The sequence below is a fragment of the Gopherus flavomarginatus genome, chromosome 21 (assembly GCF_025201925.1).
Source record: "Gopherus flavomarginatus isolate rGopFla2 chromosome 21, rGopFla2.mat.asm, whole genome shotgun sequence".
In the NCBI taxonomy this organism is placed as follows: Eukaryota; Metazoa; Chordata; order Testudines; family Testudinidae; genus Gopherus; species Gopherus flavomarginatus.
Window position 1 is genome coordinate 6,226,919 of NC_066637.1, and position 23,481 is coordinate 6,250,399.

The window sequence follows — 23,481 nt, forward strand, 5'->3', positions numbered from 1 at the left end:
CACTAGAACAAGCAGCAGGAGCCGCATTTTGATCTGCACTCCTTACTAACGGCCAAATCCATCCCTCTCACTGTACTAAAGCAAGTAGTTCCATTACCAGAAAGCATTCAGGGACTACCTGGCTGAAGTAAGATGAATGGAATTTGGGGCTCGACCCTGCAAACATTTCCTCATGTGAGTATCCCCAGTGCATTGAGAATCTTTGTATAAAGTTTTGTCACAAGAAAGGGTTCTCCCTGGAAGTGTTGCATGAATAAGGAGTGATCTGTACATGCCTGGGCTCATTGACTAAGTCTTCCACCCATGATGTGTTAGCAAGGGGACAAATCCTGCTCCCACTGAAGTCAATAGCAATTTTTCCATTGACTTAACTGGGAACAGAATTGGGCCCAATGCCAATAAGCTAAGATAGATATTGCAAAGAGTTGGTATTTGACTATTGTAACATAAAATAGAGCCAAGCATATATCATCTATGAGTTAGCAAGATGATATATAAACCCACAAATCACCATGGTAATTCTTTGCAAATCAGTTTGCTGGATTGAATACTAATGTTATTTAACCCATATTAAAATAGACCAAATAATGTTTAACAGTTACAATAAGATGACACTTCTTTTGTTACTGTCAAAAAAGAGGTTAATGTATCAGCAAGTTCCCAGAGCTATGAATACCAATGATATCTTTGGGTACCAAGCTTCTTTTCACAGATTTCTAAATGAGGAAAGTTAACCTGTTTACATACTAGAGAAACCTATTCTGATTAATAACGATTTAGGGGGAGATTTTCAAAGGCACAAATGGGCACATTAGCCACATTCAAATCCATGCATGATCCCCACCGAAATCAACTGGGCTCCACATGGCACAAAGGTCTGATTGCAGGATTGAGGTCTAGTCTATTTCAGAAACCATCTGTACATACCCGGCATGACTACCACAGATGTCTTGTTGCAGTGCTGGACAAAGCAAAGTAACTCATTTCAATCAACATTCTTCTGTATGCGTTTCACCAAAACAGTGTGTAGGGGGGAAATCTTTGCTAGTTGCAAAGTCAGGGGAGGGATAGCTCAGTGGTTTGAGCATTGGCCTGCTAAACCCAAGCTTGTGATCTCAATTCTTGAGGGGGCCATTTGGGGATTTAGTTGGGGATTGATTGGTCCTGCTTTGACCAGGGGGTTGAACTAGATGACCTCTTGAGGTCCCTTCCAACACCGATATTCTACAATTCTAAAATAATTTAGATATTTCTATATATACACCTTTTGCTTCACACCATACGTCATGAAGTGTTATTTATTCAGCATAGTTCACCCGGTTTTAGAGTGCATCTGCAATGTACATATGCAGAGTATAAACAATTCACTTTCTTAGAAGGCATAGAATCAGAAATTAAGCACTGCAATAAGCTTCCAAGGGAGAATCCCTGTCACTGGAAACTTTTAAGACTAGGTTAGACAAATCTCTGTCCAGGATGTTTAGGTATACTTGGTCCTGCCTCAGCACAGGTGGCTTGACTAGATGTTTAGTCTTGAGAAAAGAAGACTAAGGGGGGACTAGAAGACTAACAGCCTTAAAATATACATTAAGCACTGTTATAAAGAAGATAGTGATCACTTGTTCTCCATGTTGTCCACTCAAGGTAAAATAAATGCTTTAATCTGCAGCAAAGGAAATTTGTTACATATTATGAAAAAGCTTTCCAACTATAACATAAATAACTATGGCAGTAGCTCAGCAGCAGAAGTCTTGCCAATATTGGCAAGAAATACCCCTGTAGAACTATTTTTGAAGACCTCAGCTTAGGAACAGAGAGCGAAAGAAAATGCAATAGAGCCAGCAATATTTTTAAATTGCTTAGGAAACTCAACATTTAGAAAGAGATTACACAAGAAAAATGCCCTTCAACTCGCATCTCTGTGAAGTGAGTCCTACCACTCTTGTTTTTCACACCCCCACATGCCGTTCATCATACCATGTTGTTTTCATTACATTCAAAACAGGCCACCTTTTACATGGGGATCTCAACATACCTTATAAACATTGATTGAATCTCACAACCTCCTATTATCCCCATTTTATAGATGAGGAAACACAAGCACACAAGAAGTTAACTCAACTTGGTTAAAGTCACTCTGACAGGTCCAGTGGCTGAAAGGAAACATCACAGGAGATCCAGGATAAGCAAAGAAAGCATTTCTGTGCTTTCACGTTCATTTTTACAGCATCTGTGTACACCAAGAACAACACAACCCCTACCCAATAGCCATCATAATCTCTGATCCCATTCCTTCCATATGGCTTTCATAATAGACAGCAAATAATGTAAGCAAGGGAGTACTTCTCTTTCTTTAGCAATCCCTGACCTGACTCCTAGAAACCAGCTAATTCTGCTTCTGAACAGCTAGATTAGCCCAGTCCCTTTAGAAAGGCTCTGATTCTAATTAGGTTCAGCTGTGCTCCACTCAGGGAAGCCCTCTTAGCTGGGACTGGAAACTCTTGTGGGTTTTAACTCCCAGGCCTGTCACACCAGCGTCTAGCTTGGTTGAGCATCCTTCTTGTTGAGGTGAAATGCAGTTTAGCCCAGTGAGGTTGCAATCTCGGTTTCTAGGAGTTCCTGTAAAACAAATACTACCAATACACAAATCTGTGGTTTAGGGCCTGATCCTGCAAGCACTGCATGTGCTGAGATCTCACTGAAGTCAAGGTAGAACCTGTGGACTTGCAGGCCTGAGTTTGTACATTTCAGACAGACATTGAAAAATTACTTTTCAGCAGCTTGATTTTTTTTTTAAATCAAGTCATTTTAAAAAAGTTAAATGCATCCCATTTACATTAAGATACATAAGGTCTTCAGGCATGGAAATATAATTGTAGAGTTAATTAACTTTCCATGTGCTGGCTTTGAAATCTTGCATCTTAACATAGAGAAGGAGCATATGGTGATATTTTATTTTCTATTCAAAAAAGCTCCCATGGCACCTAAATTTCATGAGGGGTAAAGGAATAAAGGCTTCTCATCATAACTAACAGGTGATTTGTTTTGCATTGGTTAGTGCTTAATGGTCACTGCAAAATTATAAAAACTGTCTGAAAGCAATCAGAATTTTTAAAAATGTACAGTTGTTTTTCACATGATAGCCCTTTGATTTGTTTATGTCTCATGCCTCTTAAAGAGGAATTGACAATACAAAACTGTTTGTCTTTAACAAGTTGATTCTGGGAGCAGGCAAATACCATACTAAGCGCTGGCAGGGTTATTATACAATTGCTAGTGATGCAGTTTTGAAAGGTACAAACTGCTTATTATAAATCTGAAATGATCTTTGCACATCCTAGCACCTTCCTCCTAGGTATCTCAAAGTGCTTTACAAACATTACATAATTTAACATCAAAATATTTTTAATGAGGTACATAAACCTGTCGCTTTGACAGATAGAGGCACTAAAGCTTAGCCTTTGTCTACACGAGAAAGTTGTACCAATTGTTTGGATGCGCTTATTTCAGTTTCAGAATGACTTATATTGAATTAGCTTAAGACTGTAAGGAATTGACTTCAGCAAAATTGATACATGGCATTCTGAAGCTAAAATAAGAGTGCCCACGAAAGCAGATTGTGAACTTGATTTTGTTAAATCAGTCTGACTGTCTTGTTTAGATGAGGCCTTAAAGTTTTCCCTAGTTTTGAGAGACTCGCTCCTTACGTGTCCAGCTTGAGGACAATATATGTTTCTGAGATGCTGAGTATCCGCAACGCTCTTTGCCTTCAATGGGAACAGTGGTTGCTTGGCCCCTCTGCAAATCAAGGCCTAGATATCTCAAGTTGGGCACCCAAAACCTGAGGCATACCAAAATAGTGGATGGACAATGTGCTTAAATGCTTTGCTCAGACCAGTCTGGGTAAGGAACTAATATGGCCCCCATCACTGTAGTATCTGAGCCTTACTCTCTGGAGGCAGGGCAGTGCCATTATCCCCATTTAATAGATGGGAAACTGAGGCACGGAGAGACAAGGTGACTTGCCCGTGGTCACACAAGGTATTTGTGGCAGAGAAGAAACTGGAGCTGGGTGTTCAACAGCCCAGGCTAGCCCTCTGCCCATTGGGAAATCTTTCCTGTCAGATCACACAAGGCAGCATCAGAATTGGGATCAGGTCCGAGTTCCCAGTGCCAGACACTAGACCACCCTCTGTCCTCTGTTGTTCTGCTGTTCAGCGTGCCAGGTTGACATGAATGTGTTGTTCATTTACTAGACCAGGATGTGACTGAATCTTTTGTGATAAATCAATGTGATTTTGCTTCTCAAGCAGAGATGGGCCTGAGACACATAGTTCAGACCCTGATTTCAACCATCTCAGATTTCTGGGGTATTTGGATCTGGGAGTTTTGGTTTGGTCCCATCATAAAAATTTGAACCAGATGTGGAATTAAGATACAGGTTCAAGTTCAGATTTTGGGCCCTCCTCCCAAGTGGAATCCAAGAGTGAAGTTCAGGGGTTTGGTATGAGACCATCTTTATTCTCACTATATACTGAGCTAACTATGGTGACATCTCACCAGCACTTCTAGTGATAGGTTTTGCGATTAAAGTGTGAGTCTCCTCTCAGGAATAACTCCTCTGCAGTTAATGGAGTGACAGTGGCCTAAAACTCGTGTAAAGGAGAGAATCAGGCCTATATTATGCCATGTTGCGATCAGGCTTAGACTATCAAACTCATTTAACTTAAAACTTCAGTTGTAAAGAAAGAAAAGGACAGTGCTTTGCAGCTCAGCCACCCAACCCTTCAATTTGAGCGTATTCATGAAGTCTCCAGTAGAAAGCTCTGTAATTTCTATGTTGACATTGTACTATCCTTCCTTGACTAACATCAGACAGGCCTTCAATCACTGCTAATGCGTCAAATGTCTGTAAGATAAGGGAGAAAGTGATCTTGGGCTTTGGATTTTTAAATGGAAATACTCTTGGTAGCTTGCAGTGTTTTTCTGTGTTATTTATTCTAGCACCAATTATTGCCCAAACAAATAATCAGAGTGATGGTCTTTTCCTCCAGATGTTAAGGGTTTTAGTTTAGCCTAATGAGGCTGAAAACTGAAAGACTGAAAAGTCTTAGTTGTGCTGTGTGTGGAAGGCTCATTGAGCTAAAATTGGTTTTCACTCTATTATCTATTGGAGCAGCAAAGACTGTCGTGGGAGCCTTTATTTAAACTTGGATGAATGCTTCCTTTTCTGCACACAATCAAGGCAAAACCAGCCTTACCTTTTAACAAATTGTACAGTTTCTGGTGCTGCAAATATTGCTTGTCAAATACATTGTGCAATTCTCCTTGCCCTCTCCCCAACCCTTTCATCCCATGACTTCCTAATTCTTTTCAGCTTCTTAAAAAAAGCAATAGCTCTTCTCCAACATGAATACAAATATCTACATACGTCCCCCTCTGAAAGCATGAATACAGAATGGTACTTTTCCTCTTGTTGTCAAGGCCAAATTAGGGTTTTATAGGGCCCTAGGCAATGCAGAGGCAAGAATTCAGGATGGGATGAAATCCCTGAGATTACTCTTATTTTCTTTATTATCCCTTTTATCTTCCAGTTTCCTCCTTTTAAAAATAATTCTCTTTCAGTGGAATGTTTATTTTGTCAGGTCATAGAAGCTACATCTTCCTATATAATTTATAAAACTTATTAATACTTATTTATAGAATAATCACACCTACACACCCCCTATTTCACAAAGGCATTCCAGTTAGAGTTGGCACACAGTGGCTTTTTTGGTTCACTGGCACTTTGAAAAAATAAAATCTGTTTTGGGTCAGCCTGCAAATGAAAATGTTCTTGTAAAAAGTCAAAAAAATTGTTTTGGGTCAAACAAAATGTTGTGTTTCAGTTTTGACCATTTAAAAATGTTGATTTTAAAAAAATAAAGGAAATATTGAATGGAAAATTAATTTCAAACCAAATAATTGAAAATTTTCATTTAGAAAAAATGATGAAACAAAACATTTGATTTTTTTAATTTAATTTTTTTCCAAATGAACAATTCAGCAAAGCTGACCCAAATTCACAAAATATTTTGGTGTTACTAAATCTGCGTTTGCCACTAAAACATTTTTTTTGGCTAAAAAATGTAATCCCGCTCCACTTCCAGTCAATACAATAGTTCTCTAAAGATCCAAACACCCAGGGTTTGGACAGCTTGTCCCATGGCAGGGAAGTGATTGCTCCCTTGTCTGTGACATGGTTCTGTTTTGTGCTGGGTGTGTTGTACTGGCATTGAGCGAAGCTAAGGCAGACTTTAGTTGATGTTGTGCTTTATTTGGTGTTCAGTAAAATGAATGCTGATTGGAATATAAACTCCTGTGGGCAGGAGCTTTGGCTCTGAGCTGTTTGTGAAGTGCAGCGTACATTCACAGAGCTACATACGCCATAAAAATGCAATTTTAAAAGCCACTTAAAAATTTGCTCCTCCAGAAGATTCTCATTTGCACAAAATTAAGATCTACATAAGGGATCCAGGCTTCCAAGGTCTCCTCCAAGAGAGGCTGCCTGGCAGCTGGCTTCCCTATTCCTTTCTCTGAGAACACAGTGAGGAAATCTTCACCATAGAACTCTCCAGAGATGCCTGATCCTTGAGCTGCTCACCTGTGTGCTTCCATAGCAGTAGTTGAAACCCATTCTCCCTTCTGAGACCCTCCCACCCCAGACACAGTATCTCCTATGGCACACCACGACTGCCCCAGGTGCATTTTCCCCGAAGTGTGCTCCCCCATACCTGAGACAGCGGGGTGGCCTGATCTTTGCATTTTCCCAGCAGATCCAGCACCTTGCAGGTTGTAAGACTGATGCGAACTTGTTACATTGCTCAGCTGTGAATAAAGCTACACAACTCAACAATGTACAATCAAACCATAGAGAAATTCACTAAATCCAAATTCTGAAGAAATCAGCTGGACTCACAGCTTGATTGTGAGTATCCTTTAGGCAGAAGAGGGGCTACATTTGCCCAATAACTTATTAATTGTGAATTATTCACTTGGCTCTAGTCTAGGCAGCTTGTGCGAGGAGCACAATAAGACAGACTTTCTGTACAAGTTAGATCAATCACCTCCTTTTTAGAAGCTGCTTCTAATTACTCTGAATAATCAGCAACAGCACACGAGAGGAACTGGGCCAGTACTTTGCTCTCTCTCCCTCAATAACCTTAAATTAAAAAATCAAGGGTGACTCTTCACAGGATTCACTCTCCACTAGAGTTGGTTTCAAGTATTTCCTCCACTGGATTTAGTCTGTAATCTCACTCCTCCGTGTGGATGAGACAGTACCAGACAAGCCACATATTAAGCCAATAGAGTTAGAGATGCCAGCAGAATACACTGGGGCTGATTCTGATCTCACAGCAATTTTACACTGGTGTAACTCCGCCAACTTTAATGAAAGCAGCAAAGAATCCTGTGGCACCTTATAGACTAACAGATGTTTTGGAGCATGAGCTTTCATGGGTGAATACCCGCTTCGTCAGATGCATGAGTTACACTCTGGAGAAGAGGCGTAGAGAATCAGGCACAACAACTCTCCTAAAATGGGCTGTTATTGTGTCACCATCAAAAGCACGAGGCAGAACATTTTAGACCTACCAGCGTCACAGCTTACCTTTCCCCAGGAGACTGGTTTCTGCTGTCTGTGTCATGACATTGCTTTACTAGCACAATATCAGGATGTAAAACAAGGGACTGGATGCTCAACTGGGGCACACTTGCTGAAATTGGGGGCAAGCAAGGGTGACCCTAAACCACCTTCACAACAGCCTTGATCCCAGGGATTTCTAAAGACCGAATAATCCCCAAGCACCCCCAGGTTAGTGCAATCATAGCTCTGTGGCTGATGGAGCAGTGCAAGAAGGGATGTAAGTGGAGGCCAAGGAGTTGGCCCAAGATCAGGAGAGAAGCAGCTGTTTACTAAAGCATTTGAATACCACACTTCAGCTCTGGTTTCGTTCCACTCTGCTCTTCAGTTACATATCACAGTAATGCTGAGCCAGTCAGTGGCAAAGGTCACGCGTGTGAGAGCAGAGTGGGGTGAAGTGGAGCCTCCTCAGCAACTGGAACTCAGACTACAGAGGAGCTGATAGTGACCACAGACTTCAGTGCCTTCAGACAGAGCTCAGTGCAAGTGTGGTCTTCCCCCAACAGCAACCACCTCCAAGAAAAGGAAGAGAGAAGCCCCACCCCCACCGCACACGTTAAAAAACCTGCAAAATTTCAGCAACCTCCTGGGTGAGGTTGAAGATATCTAGTCTCTTTGTTGAGCTCTTTCTTGCTTTAATACACGGTCAGATGTCCTCAGACACTACAGTGCTAAGCACCAGGTAGGAAGATGGATAGATAATTCCTACCTTTTCTGTTGTGCGTTTCACCCATACATCTTAAAATACTTTATAACGAAAGTCAGTATTGTTATCCCCAGTTCTCACAGATGGGGAAACTGAGGCACAGGGATGTAAAGTGGCTTGCTCAAAGTCACCTAGCAGGCCAGTGGCAGAATTCGGAATAGAACTCAGGTGTCCTAGTCCAGTGCTCTATCTACCAGGCCAAATTTCCTGGATGGATAGTTAGATTTGTGGAGCACCCATGGTTTGATGTCAGTCTGCATCTTCCATCGCATAGCTGGCAGAAAGTTTTCCCATTCTGAGACAAACTGGAGTTTTAAGTGAACACAAGCTTGATTTATGAAGGGAATATATTTTCTGTTATAGCTCAGTTCAGGATCATTTATTTTGTTTCCTTAGTGATACTGGATGATTTTTATTCTAAGTTATAAATCTGACTTGGTTAAAAATAAAAAGTGGACACTGCATCTTTCAGCCTTGGTCATGGGGAATCAAACCACATGTCAGAGGGAAGTCAGTCAAGGGGAATGAGAGTTTTGCATTTTGATCAAAGTGTCCGCCATTCTTACTGCAATTACAAGTATTAATCACTGCCAACTTCAGGCTCCTCGTCTTCCAGGCCCAGCACAGCTCTGCCCTTGGCAAGTACATCTGTGCTCTTGTTTAATCTTGCACCTGACCCCTCACCCCATCCTCACTCCCTGCTGCTTCTTTTGTCTCCCCCTCCTACTCTGGCTTCACATTTTCTTTTGTGTCACTGGGAACTACCTCCCACTTTCCAGGCACCAAGAGTGGTGCGTCCCACCTCTAAACCCATTCCACTTGCAAAGCCTCCGACGCTGATCTCCTATGCTAACAATAGCTCCTCTGCCTGTACTCTTATCCTGTTCTTTATGCTCATGTGATGGCCAGATTCTGATATCTGTACTTATGGTGAATGCCACCTTACCCCACTGAAATCAATGGAATCACATATGAACAACAGTACTCCTCAGTGTAAGTAAGGGTAACAGAATCTGGCTCAGAGTAAGGGAGAGCTGGTGAGTACCCCCAGATTCCATTATGGTCAATCCCAATGAAGTGACCAGGAGTTGTGGGTACTCAGCATCTCTCAGGATCAGGCCCCTTCGACCGTCAGGACAAAATGTTCAAAAGCATCTAAGCGGCTTAGGAGAAAATTATGACTTTTCATAAGTATATTTGGCACTTAGATGCCTAACAGGGAAATTTTCAAAAGCACAAATGGCTGCTAGGTACCTGACTCTCACTGAAAGCCAATGAGACTGAGGCTCCCTAGTGCCTCAGTCTTTTTGGAAAATGGGATCGAGGCTCCTAATCACTTCAGTGCTTTTGAAAATGTTACTTTAAGTCCTTTCGCACAAGGACCCTAGCCTCAGCCTGTTTTTAAATCACTTTGTCCATTTATGGTGCAATTACATTGGCAAATAGCAATATAAGGAAGTCTACGCAGTTAAAGAAAGACTTTCCTTAGCTTAGATCTGAAAAACAACACAGTGGATATTAACAGTTCAGTTAGGTTCTATACAATATATTTTATTTCATGCTGTGACTAAAGAAGAAAATCAAAAGTGTTCTAAATACTTTATCTAAGACAAATAATAATTAAAGAAAAACCCTCTGCCTTGCTCTTCTCCCGATACTTCAATCTCGTGGTCTTCACATGTAGAGATCACTGCCATTTTCCTATCCCCGTTAAACTTGAACTGTCCCACAAATGGCATGACACAGAAAAGCCACTCCCATGTAAAACATGAGGTCAGCTGTGCTGTAAGAAAGGACATGGTAAGAGTATGGGAATAATCAGAGCCTTGTTATCTGCTGACCTTTGAAAAGGGAAAATAACCAACTGTGCTTTAGGATTTGGTGGTGGCACCTTCACTGAAGATATGTACATGTGACAAATTGTTTCAAGATGAGAAGAGATGAACAAAGGATCCTTGGATTGTTTGGCAGAGTTTAGTAATAACAAATATATTAAACCAAATTGGTAATGGCCAATTTTCCCCCCTCCCAGTTGTAGCTGGAGTTGATTGTAGGAGCCAAACAAAAATGATACTCTGCTGCATTTGAGAAATATCTTCAGAGCATTGGAAAGCACTTTGACAAGAAATGGACCAACACAGTTTCTTCAGTTACTCTGTACTGTCTGAGCATAATTCTGGCCCACAGTTTACCACTTGGGAGCACATTTTTGTTCTTACATTGTGTAAGCAACCCAGTAGATAACATTGACTGCTGCAAAAGCTGCTGGGAACACTGCCCTGGCGTAAATATCAATGGTGTCAGCATCAATGGGCTTGAAGAGGGACTTTAAGCCACTCTTTTTCTCCAGTTTAGTTTCTTGCTGTTTCTTCATCTCTCCAGTTTCGACTTCAACAGAGCCATATGATCCGGGTAGGGTTTTGGGAGCTCGGTGCTGCCGGTTGGAAATGGCCAGTTCCTGGTTCACACCCGCAGCGGAAAGGGAAAACAAAACAATGGCATTCTTCACATTGATCTGCAAATGAAAGAGAAGAACCTCTTATGGCAATCTGCATGGGAAGAGAGTCAGAATACTTAATCAGAGCTAGCCTGGTGGCTTAGTGGTCTTACATGCAGGAGATCCAAATGTGATGGACAGTAGTTGGTTCCAATGCTAGCAGTGGCTGAGGGAGCAGTGAATGGCTCTGTTCTGCTATGCAGGAGATCCAGGAGTAAATTCTGGTTATAATTTTACATTCCCTGGACTATTGCAGGGGCTTGAGGCCCTGCAGAGACAATATGCTCAGCCCTGGGCTGGTTCACAAGTGGTATTGATCCGCTCCAAAGAGACTGTTACCCAGCTGAAAGGATAACTGATTGACCTGAAACACAGGGTGGATCCTGTAAGGCTGTGGATGCCCCGGGTAGATTTCAGTAAAGAGCGCAAATCAATTGTATCTGCTAGCAGCTTAGCAAGATTAATTAATAACAATAAAATAATAAATAATAATCATAATAAAAATCAAGTCCAGGGATTCACATGCCTGCAGATTTGTGGGGGGAAATTTGCAAACTGTGGATTGTCAAAAGCATTTTTCCCTAATCCATTCATTCTGCTTCATCAGCCACTTAAAGGGCATGAAGGGAACAACTGACCTATCTAGAATTAAGAGGTCCAGGAAGGAATTTCACATGAGCAATTGCTTTGTTTTTGCAACCTGTTGCATAGGCCTACTTTGGAACATAAGTTTTATTCATGCTAAGCAAAATAGGATCTGTCTGGAATCCATTGCACACAATGGAGAATTTAATCTCTATGGGACAACACTGAAGACAATGGGCTTGGTTCTCAGGGTTGCTGAAGCTCTTTTATGGTCCTCTTGTCAGGCAAAGGGCCCATAAGTAAACAGCTACCTGAGAATACCCTTGGGGCGTGGGTCCTCCCCAGCTGGTGTAGAATTGGCCCTGCTCCTGGCCTGTGGTGGGGGACATGTTGGGGACTATTTGAACAGAGCACACTGGGATTCCTCTAATCTACACCAAGGGCTGGATAGGTCTCCAAAGGTCCTGTACACCTCCAGAAAAGAAGGAACACAAATGTGGCTTAAAAGCCCGTTTGTGTCACTTCCCTTCCACTCCCCCACCCTGTCCCAAACACAGGAACAGAATGAGAATCAGTCCCAACTGCTTGTGGCATGTGGATGATTGGTTACTGGCTCTGTATCCTGGTAATTGTTCTGAGCTGGTTTTGACTTGTACTGCCAACAGGCAACAATCACCATGGTGGCATTCAGGGGCTGAACACTTACATGGTGGGTTTATTAACTCAGGGAATGACTTTACCAAAGGGCAGCAGAGGGGAGTATTTTCTCTGGCTGAAGACAAGGTTATAATGCAGAGTGATTGTTTTTCAAAGCCTTCCACGGCGCCACCAGCACACAGCTTACTGACCTCTCCACTCTGTCTGCTTGCCTTCATCTTGTCTTTTTGCTTTTTCATGTAGTCCGCATTGAAATGTGCAAATGCATATTCCACCAGAGCAGCAAAGACAAACACATAGCAAATCCAGAAGTAAACATCTAGCGCCTTTATGGCAGAGGCTCGTGGGAGTGAAGATCGGGCACTGACCATCAAAGTGGTCATAGTAAGAACTGTAGTTATACCTAGGGAATAGCATGAGAAGCTTGGCTTAGAGTTCTGTAACACATCCCAATGGTAATAAACAATAACTTCTACCTAGAAAGGAGCTGGCTGAGATTTACAAAGCTATCTAGGGGAGGTGGACACCCACTTCTGAACTAGGCACCTGATGCCCAAGGCAGCTCTGTTACCAGACACAGACAGACAGATCCATTAGAACAACCCCTGGGGAGTCTTTTCTATTCTTAGCACCTGCTCCTCTTACTCAGGACTTCAGTGGGAGTAAGGGCTGCAGCACTGTCTTTTATTAGTAGTGTCTATTGTTTTTAGGGATACGCTCTAACAGCATTAAACTTTTATTCTCCATCCTTTATTAGCGCATTCTGCCCTGACAGAAGCATCTGCTAGTGAAAGACACTGAAGCATGAAGGAAACCCGCTGAAGGACTTATTGGTTTGCCTGTGCAGACATAGCATTCATAAATGTGCTTCTGTTCCAATTATGGCATATTGGAGATGAACATATGGCCTTCACATGTCCTCCCTTTCAAGATCCCAACACCACAATCTTTTTACCTAGTGACACCCTAGCAGGCACAGCTGATTGGCTGATCCAGAAGGAAACCCATGACATGGCCACCAGTAAGATGGAAGGCACATAAGACTGAATGATGTAAACACCTCGATTCCGCCGCAGGTGGAAGTGGAGACTGAGCCTGGGAAACTGACCCGCTGGTGGAAAGATTGGGCAAAGGACAAATATAAAGTTGTATGTTAGAAGGTTGGCTTTACAATTACACAGTTAAAATAATATACAAGAATAATGATGTTGATTTGCACTTTTACATCATCTTTCATTCAAGGGTCACAAAGGGCTTTACATTAATTAAGTCTCATTAAATCCCTCCGAGGTACCATATTTAGTGTCAGCATTGTTAGTCCTAAGAATAGGATCATAGAATATCAGGGTTGGAAGGGACCTCAGGAGGTCATCTAGTCCAACCCCCTGCCCAAGGCAGGACCAATCCCCAATTATTTATTTAGCCCCAGGTCCCTAAATGGCCCCCTCAAGGATTGAGCTCACAACCCTGGGTTTAGCAGGCCAATGCTCAAACCACTGAGCTATCCTTGACTTGCCCTGGGTTGTATAGTGAGTCAGCAGAAGAGCAAAAAGTAGATTTCAGGAGTCCAGATTCCTAATCCCTTGCTCTAATGACACTATTTCAAAATGTGATCTGCCTTAAGGTTTTTATAATCTGCGGTGGAAAGTCCTACAGACACTAAATTTAGATTTTTTTAAAGATTATGTTAATTTAAAACTAATAGGGAAAGAGCTTGATGGATAAGGGGCAGCATAAATGAGCATTTAACTACATGTAAGAGGACAAAAATCAGTAGGGAAGAAATGACTTCAAGCTTTTACAAACATTGCAATAGGCAGGCTAGTATGTATGTGTACCACTACCCTCTAGTGGATGGAATCAGAACTACTCAACTTGATATCATAAGCACAATATTATTAGGAATAATGGAGATTCTCCTATAGCCTAAATTGCAAATTAGAGCAGGAGGACCTGAGTTCTAGCTCTGCTGTTGCTGTGAAGTGCTGACTGGAAGCCATGTGCAGTATTATGGCAAACACAAAGCCCAGGATGGCTATGGATTTGTCACAATATACTGCAATGACTACCCAAGGGACCAGCAAAAATGTATGTCTCTTTAGGTACAGGGTAAATAAAATTGTACTGGAAACCAGATGGACACATTAAATTGCTTACTTAAGAGAGGGGATTGTCTGTTACAGATAGTGGAGGCTGACAGAATGCCTGCAACAAAGACACATAATCTGTTACCGGATTTGAAGTTCATCATTTCTCTTGTGAAACGGTAATTAGTGATTGTGAACTGAGCAAGCTGCAGTTTATCCAGCCCATGGATCTCCTCCTGGTTTTCTGACCAGTGGTACACGATATCCTCTGAAGCGTAGCCATCTGCCAAAAGAAGCTGAATAAATGCAAAGATTTGGGGAATAATAAAGATTGATGGGCTCAAAGTGAAACTCAGACGACTCTGCCATGCTGCTCATTATCAATCCCACAGCAAACATGTTGTGTTTCAATCTGGATAACTCAATGTCCTATCAACAGTGAGGTTGCCAGTGACCCAGCCAGAATAGTGCTCCCTCAAAGGGGAGAATCCAGGCTAGCTCACACTGTTCAGAATTTTAGAAGCGCTTTGAAGTGGAGAACACAACTTAAAAATAAACTTTTAAAAAAACCTAAGAGCAACAGAAAATGGTCATGGTGTTTTTTGTTTACATTCCAATGGAAACAGTTGGAAAACAAACTAATAAAAGAGTATTTCCTTTGCGGTGTTTGCAATCCAAACACAGCAACATTATGCTAAGGCATGAGAATCTGACCACAAATTAAAGCTGAATGAAGCAGTATATTTTCATTATCCAAACTGACAGAACTGCAAAACAGTAACCAAGCAGCAGGATTAGTGAAAAGTAAATTAGACTGTTAATGATTCCTTCAGTTTGAATCATCTAAGGTGTTCACTCATAACACAGGTAAAAACAATGTTTTTTTAACATCTATAGGAGTAGATTCTGTGCCACTTCCAATACTTTTGTGCCAGTCAAGCAAAGCGGATGGAGCAAAGACTGGTCACAACCCCAACACTGGGGATTATCCCAATGTCATGGGCAGGCATGGAGCCAATGAAGCTAGCCCCTGCATCACCCTTTCTGAAGACCCTGGTGCACACGACATATCAGAGGTAAAGCCAGGCAAGACGGGAGAGTGACTGGAGAGTGATACACCACAGCTATCCCCAGCTGTCAGGTGATCCATGGAAGCTACTCTAACTTGTACCCAGCAGCGGCTCCAGGGACCAGTGCTCCAAGCGCATGCCTGGGGTGGCAAGCCACGGGGGGGCACCCTACGGGTCCCTGCAAGGGCAGCAGTCAGGCTGCCTTTGGTGGTGTTCCTGCGGGAGGTCTGCCGGTCCCGCGGATTCAGCAGCAGTTCAGCAACGGGTACGCTGAAGCCAGGGGACCGGCAGACCTCCCGCAGGCACAGCACCAAAGGCAGCCAGCCTGCCTGCCATGCTTGGGGCGGCAAAAAAAGCTAGAGATGCCCCTGCATGTACCTTTGAGGTGAAGGTGAGGCAGGGAATCAGAGTTATACTCAGCCACCTGGCATCTCATTACCCCCCTACTGTGCCCTGAAGAAGTTAGACACAGCAGAGAATCTGTTCCCTAACGTGTAACCTGTCAGCATCGCCTTACTAGTGAGAAATGGCTGTCTGGATAGAAATAGAGCAAGGTATCTTGTAACAGCACTAAGAATGGACCACACCAATGCTGCAGGAAGGTGGAAATACACAGTCACCTTGGTTTGGGTTAGGAGTTGCCTAGCAGAAACCCTGCATGTGGAAACAACAGGAGGAAAGTTTCCTCTGGTTTTGCTTTAATATGTTTGTTTTAAGAGGCTTTATTTCTACTTATGTTTATTGCACTGAAATAAAAATCCTCAAATTAAATTAAAAAAAAAATCCCTGCAAAGCTTGCCGGGAGAGTGAATTGATTGCTAGTTCATTGTCTGCTGCCTCTGCATTTGCTTATTACATAAGTAAAACTGCAGATTGCTATTTTTGACAGGATGAAAATGTATTGTGGTTAATTGCCTAGAAAACAGAATCAATGCTATAAAAGAAAGAGAGCGACTGACACTCACCCTAATGTGGCAATGTGTTTGCCCCTGCTCAGGTACTCTGCTAGTCCTAAATCTCTGGAAACATCAGGACTCTACTCTACCATTGAAGTAACCACAAAAAGCCAAATTCGCTGCTGTCAGTGAGTAGTGCCTGCTTACATCAGTAGTGAATTTGTCCCCAAAGCATTAATGCTTAACACTGATTAAGAGGAGAATGGCTCCTGAGTAGAATATAGACACAATTTATACATGTTTCCCACATAAGCACTAAATAGAATGTCACCAGTCTATGGCCTAGATTCTGACTGAGTCCTGTGTAGGGGTGAGGTGTTGCCAAGGAAAGACAGAGCCCTTTACAGGGTTTAGTCACAATAGCAGTCCCCACACACCTGGAATTCTGCCCCTCTTGATTTCTCTTAGAGAAAAAAAGCCCACTCAGAAATATGCCCTGGGGCTCAGTCTCTCTGTACCCTCTACTTTGTCTCTCAGGGTCTGATTCAAAGCCCACTGAAGTAAATGGAAAGATCAGGGCTGGGGATGGGGCATGGGCATGGGCGTATGTGTGTATATGTGTGTGTCAGGGGTGCAGGCTCCAGGTGATGTTTTCCTCAAGCAGCTCCTGGAAGCAGCAGCATGTCCTACCTCCGGCTCCTACACAGATGCGCGGCCAGATGATTCTGCACACTGCCCCATTCACAGGCACCACCCCCGCAGCTCCCACTGGTCATGATTCCCGGCCAATAGGAGCTGCAGAGCTGGCACGTGCGGTCGGGGCAGCATGCGGAACCCGCTTGATACCCCTAAGCGTAGGAAACGGAGAGGGAACATGCCACTGCTTCTGGGAGCTGCATGGAGACAAGGCAGGCAGGGAGCCTGCCTTACCCCGCTGCACCACCAACTGCACTTTTAACAGCCCGCCAGGGTCCTTTTTTGATCAGGCGTTCCAGTCGAAAGCCAGACACCTGGCAACCCTAACTGTGGCAGTTTTGAACTAGTCCTGTAAGGCTCTATAACCTGATGCCCAAACTTGGAATCAAGAGAATTGGGGTTGGGCCTTATATTTACTAAACCCAAAACAGTCCTTGTATTTGATTGATGGAAGTTAACTCATAGAACCAAAGCTAAGGATTATCTCTGCAGGCTTTCAACAGAACATACACTATAGGCACCACTGTGCTCAGACTTTCATACTCACAGCTCTCCAAATCCAGCATGCACTCTTGTTCATCCATGGGATACTTGGTAAGGTCCATGTCACAGGCCACAGTTGAGGTAACCCTGCCTCATGCAAAGAAAATCCAAGTACCAGTTACTTATATTCAGAGAGGGCCGTAGGCTTTCATAGTTTGGCATGTAATTTTCCCCATAATCCAAAGACTGGGTAGGAAACCTCTATTGTTAAAATGCCACTCACCTGCATCTACAGGTGGGGGAACTTGATGGGGCTGGCAGCAACAGGGGGACAGTCTGAGCAGCAAGGGAGGGAGACACTCACCAAGGGACAATAGGTAGCTCCTTCCCCCAGGAGTCTCTGGCATCCACTGGCCAGCTGATTGGCCAGCATTTGCCAGCTCCCAGGATTTAACTCGCTGCAAGGGTCGTGTGGAGCCTCTTTTGGCTCCATTCCAGCAGCCCACTCTACCCATCTGAGTTAGGAATGGGAACCCGGCCTGACAGATACTGCAGGTCTAGCCAATCACCTGCTTAGGGGTCAGGAAGGACTTCCTTCCATGTGCCAGTTGGCGGAGAACCAGGGAGGGAGTTTTTTGCAGCATCTGCAAGCCACAGTGGTTTGAGTTGCAACACGCATGGCACCTAACTGAGGTACTGGGGTGAAGTTGTTTATCACAACTTACAGCTGGTTTCCAGTGTGGTTAAGAGAATAAAATGAATGGTTCCCAGAGGCAAAAGACCTGGGATTTTGGTGATGGGCCTTGGGCTCATGTGACAGGATTAGACCTTGTGACCTTCACAGGCCAAGGTCCCCACACTGCTGCACCTTCTGTCCTGCTCACGGCAGGATCTAGGATGCTAAGACTCAGAGAAAGCTGTGTCCTAGGGGTAGGCTGAGGAGTTATATGGTTATATGGTAAAGAACCCTGTTAACCCCACACTGGAACAAATTAAATGTCTGGTACAGGAGAGTATGGCTGATGGGCAGATAGTGCTTCTTCCCTGTATTCAAGTTTAATAAAAGTTGTGGCCTGCTGCTTACTTCCATGCATGTCTCTGTCCTCATTTTGCTGCCATGCCCACATCAAAAAACAGTAAGACTTTCAAAGCTCTTTAGGCTATTATCCTAACCAGTCCTCACAGCACCTGAGGTACAGGAAACAGGTATTGAATGGTTAAATGACTTGTTCAAGACCAGATACTACTAAATAAATAAATAAGTACTATTTTAGAGTTTTGTGAGCCAAATCCATTCTGGTGTAATGTCCATAAAGTTACTCCAGGAATGAATTTGACTCTACAGCTCTAAAGCATTGTGCACAGATTAACTTTTTCTCAGAATACTCCTGTGAGGTGGGAAATGTTGTTATTGCCATTGCACAGATGGAGAAGTTTAAAGCTGAGAGATTCTAGATGACTTGGCCAAGGTCACATAGAGAATCAGTGGCAGAGTCAACAACAGAACCCAGGAACTCTTTGCTCTGTTCACACTGCCTCTTGGGCTGGTGGCTGTAGAACACCCCAATTATAGCAAGATCATGCTCTGTTAATGATGTACTTGTGATTAATGATTACAGGACAGGAAACTTGTTACTGTTTCCACAGGTGCCTTTCCCGTGTAGACCCGGCAGAGAGATGAGGAGTCATCAACAGAAATACATCAGGCTAATGTGTTTTTTTTAGTTTTTTTAAATGAATGGTTGTATTAAAAAATAATCTAGGGAAAGAGGGTGATTATTTTTTAGAGTCTATTCAAAAAGCTAACATGAGAGAAACTCTCTCTCTCTTTACCTGATACTATACAAAATGACTCCATTAGGCTGTAGCCTGATAAGCTTGTTTTCTACAGTCACATCATGGAACCAGGCAGACTTGGCATTTACTATGAACGTATCTGGTATCCAGAGCTTGTCCACAAACCGACTGTCCAAGCCCAGAGTTTCGTTGGTGTGGTTGTAAGACAGCCGGTCGTCTCGCCAGCTCTGATGCAAAAATACTGTCATGGTGTATTCCTAGCACAAGAAAAACCAACAGTTCACAAACCATGTGAAACAAACACAATGATGATATCTTGGGGCCTGGTCAAATTTCATTGTATTAGTCTGGAACATCTAATAGCTGTTTCCTGTGCACTGGAATATTTTTATACTCTATCAGAATAAAACTGCCTGGACATTTTGATGTCTCTTGTCTGTTTCTACCCACAGATAACTCCAAGCATGTGTTTGACTGGTCTGATTCAAGGGCATTGTCAGGTATGCTATGTAGCAAGAGCTGCATGTCTGTCTGAGACTGATGGGAAGAATCAGGTTAATATCCCTCCTGAGCACCTTTCCTAAGTCGGACCAGTGTTTTTTTTCAATCAGGTTAAAAAAATAAAAGCCCCAAGTGAATGAAATAGAGAGAAGGGGTCAGTGATAAGTCACAGCTATAGCTTTAAAAATAAATCTTTCAGGTTTAGTAGGCTACAAAAATGCAGTTGATCTTTGCAGTTCTTTGATATGTGGTATTGTGACATGCTCTAGAATCTAGCCTGTTGTTTTGTTCAGGGGTACGGGCATGGCTATGATGGTTAAGGGAGCATTCCACAACTCAGTGGCTTTGCAGAGAGGCAAAAAAGAGGCTGAGCTCTGTAGGCCTCTTTCCAGAAGTGTCCAGGAGGAAGTGGAATTGGAGTAGAAATTGGATTTAATTCTTAAAAATAGTTTTCCTAACAATAAGGGCAACATAGTTCAGACTCCAACCCTGCCCTCTCCACTAAGCCAGTTTAAATGGGACATACATAGCCAGATCCCTAACTGGTGCAAATCAGTGTTGCTCCAGTGAAGATATGCAATGCTAATGTACAGCCGCTGAGGATCTGACCTATGGGCTAGCATGCAGCTGCAAGTCTGCTCTTGATAGGATTTTTCTGTATCAATTTTTCACTTGAAAAATGTAGGACATTTTTTTCTCTCTTTGACAATTCATTTCAGCTAGTGATCGATTGCTCTATGCAGAACAATCATATATGCCTAATCCATTTTCTATACTTTTCACCACCACAGTATAAGCATTCCCAGCTTTCCAGTCTTAACAAGTTTAAATGGCAACTTACCATGTTAACTTCTGAGATGTGGTCAATGCTAGTTACTTCAATCGCTAGGGCAACATTAACAGGAGGGCCTGAGAAAGAGACATGTTAAATTGAGGAGGATATGGTATGACTATATATGCACTAGCTTTGTCAATCTTTTCATATGGAGTCAGTTTACAGAAGTGAATCCCTAAATATCCTTTCCCCTACTCACAGTTTCCTGAAATAAAATGTCTTAGAACAATGGGTTTCCAACCTCTTATTGTGATGCCAAGTTTCCATAGAAACCCTCCCATCTAGCCATAAAGAAAGGGAAGCTGGTCATGATCTCTGACAGTTGGTGGCAACCCCTTGAAACCATTACACCTACTTTGAGTATCCAAGTACAGAAATGATCACCACTTGATATGGACCACAAAATGACTTTCCAAAAGTCAGTTCAGATACCATGGTGATAGGAGTAGTGTAAGAACTCAGGAGAAAACAGGAACTGCTTGTATGCCTTAAAGCCTTCAGCTTTAAGGATCAGTGGAAGTAATTTCTTTGACATTTTCAAAGATAAGAAAACTTCACCCCTTTAGAAAGAAGCTGCTTCAGTTGAAAAATAACATTATGGCTTATGCGAGTGCCAATTAAAGCTGATTATAAACTGACTGACTTGCCGGCGTATCCAGATTTCTTAGTAGAATTCTTCTGCGCTGGCAAGATGGAAGTTTTGCTTCTATTCACATGCATGGTTTGCCATGTTCATTGGTCTGTGGATTGGGATAGAGTGATCATTTGGAAAGAATGCTGGAAAGGGGGATTGCCCAATGCTATCTACACACCCTATGTATGTTGTATTGTTGCTGCAACTCTATAAAGATCCAGGTCCACATACATAAACAGGCCACATGGGCATCAGCTGAACTGCACACATGCTCAAAAGGGAAAACAAAATGCCCCTTGAGCTACAGGACAGTCTATAATAGTTGCCAAGTTACTGTGTTTAAAATCTTACAGTCTCTTTGCAGGCCGGCCACAGCCTTGTCAAACTGGCCAAGATTTTCAAAACTGACTAGTGGTTTGGGAGGTCTCCATTTTGAGGGGCCCAAACTGATACACCTTAAAGGGCCCTGACTTTCACACACTGCTGAGCACCTACCTCCTGAAAATCAGGCCCCTTCAAGACATCCCACATTGTGCACCCAAAAATCACTAGTTGCTTTTGAAAATCTGAGCAACTGATTTTACTTCCTTATAAAGCATTTCAGTAACACAGGGCCCGAAAAGCACAGAGTTATTTTCCTTTTATTTAGTAGATTGTTTAAGGTCGATGACTGCAGACTCACTGGATTGCCTTAAATTCAGAGCACTCGTATGCTTTATATTGTAACCAGGGAACCTGACATCTTGGTATGTTTTTGCCCCAACTCATGGACTCATTTGCTCTTTCATGTGAGAAAAAATGAGCCTGTTTAGGGCCTGATCCAACACTCATTGAAGTCAATGAAAAGACTCCCACTGATGAATGGAGAGGAATTAGGTCCTTTGACTTCAACTTTAAAGGACCTGAACAACACCCCAGATCCAAATGCCACTGAAATTTGCAATGATCTGGGACTAGGTGTGGCTCCAAACTTTGTGGGTTAGGCCTCTCTCATTTTTAATAACGTGTAAAACTTGACAGAATCATCATGCAAGGACTCAGGGGAACATTTTTGCCTTTAGCCCACAATGCATTCACATCCATTGAGTTTTGCTTTGAGCTTCCAATTCAGACAAATGCAAAATCACAAAGCAAAACTCAGTGGAAACCAAGTTTCCCTTACTTTTGCTTTGGAACCAGGTGGAATGACACAGTGAGCATGGTTTTGACACAATACTGTAGACTGGCCCAGGTGTACCTGAAAGGTTTGGAAACCTCTTGACAAACCTGATCTGAGTTTTGTTTTTATACCAAAGCCTTAAAACAAGAGGGTTGTTCATAGTGTGGGGGAGCAGCGTGATCACTGAGGAACTCTGGCACAGCAAACTCAAATTTGAACTCAAAATTGAAAAGATAACTGGTTTGATGCAGCTTTTAATTGGGCTAGATTGTGAGGTGCCCTGGGACTTTTTGCAAAGGCTGACATAAAAAATAAACAAACAAACAAAAACAATAAAAAAAACATTCTTACTGTTATTATCACTATATCTAAGAGCAAGACATTCACAAACACTTAATTTTATCCAGCAAAGGGCAGACATTCACATCCATTTCAGCCATTAGATTATACAAGGAACATACCAGAAATCAGAAGAGACATAAATCAGACTCTTACCTCCAATTCCAGGCCTGAAATTCCGTGCATATCCTTTCATTAAATCATCCAGATTAGGTAACCAGGATATTTCTATGTTGGAGCCTGTGTAATCTCCAATGTCATTCATTGCTCTGGATAAAAAAACCAGACCAAACCGTAAGTGTCCAAGCAAGCTTTTAAAACCTCACCATGTGTAGAAAAAAAATAAAATGTACATGTAAGTCTTCTTTTTTTTTCTGCCACATTACTAGAGCTCTGATAAAAGGTAGGCAACTCAGCTTGATTAGAACAGTACTGAGAGTTGATAGGAGGATTGTTTCATTAATTTGTGGAGGTGGGGGATAAATGATGTTTAGACTAAAAAAGAGTGTAGACAAGGCTACAGACTACCTTGGGGACATAAAGTCAAGAACAAATAGCTTTTAGTTTGTTTATTTTTCCTCCTAAATAAACAAAACCAAGATTTAAAATGACTTGATTTATTTTCTTTGTTGTGAAAAAAATAATTGAGAAAGTTAGTCACTGGAACCAAACTAGGATCTTGTTTTTAATTCAACTTCCTTTTTTCCTCCAATATGAAAAAGAAATGGGAAACAATTCTGTTATTAATGAATCCTGTGGAACCTGCTTATGGAGTGATGTGGAGATAGAGAGATTTGGTTCATGAAGAAAGACCATAAATCCTGAATTGCTTCACTGCATCTTGATATACAAGGT

At 42.4% G+C, this 23,481-nt stretch overlaps 1 protein-coding gene and 1 long non-coding RNA gene across 2 annotated transcripts in view; one reads left to right on the forward strand and one right to left on the reverse strand.

Annotated features, from left to right (window-relative positions):
• LOC127038768 (uncharacterized) lies at positions 1-19,169 on the forward strand. The gene is made up of 3 exons (XR_007770798.1): positions 1-174; positions 15,114-15,292; positions 19,009-19,169. It is a non-coding gene; the product is annotated as an uncharacterized LOC127038768 (long non-coding RNA).
• The window catches only part of GABRD (gamma-aminobutyric acid type A receptor subunit delta), a 27,220-nt gene continuing 13,696 nt past the window's right edge, over positions 9,958-23,481 (reverse strand). Inside the window, exons 2-9 of the mRNA XM_050931643.1 lie at positions 22,783-22,895; positions 20,501-20,568; positions 19,195-19,415; positions 17,426-17,508; positions 14,362-14,499; positions 13,085-13,240; positions 12,321-12,532; positions 9,958-10,905 (exon numbers count right to left, since the gene is read on the reverse strand). Coding sequence (XP_050787600.1) covers positions 10,606-10,905; positions 12,321-12,532; positions 13,085-13,240; positions 14,362-14,499; positions 17,426-17,508; positions 19,195-19,415; positions 20,501-20,568; positions 22,783-22,895 — 1,291 coding nt within the window. The 3' untranslated portion in view covers positions 9,958-10,605. The remainder of the gene's footprint in view (positions 10,906-12,320; positions 12,533-13,084; positions 13,241-14,361; positions 14,500-17,425; positions 17,509-19,194; positions 19,416-20,500; positions 20,569-22,782; positions 22,896-23,481) is intronic.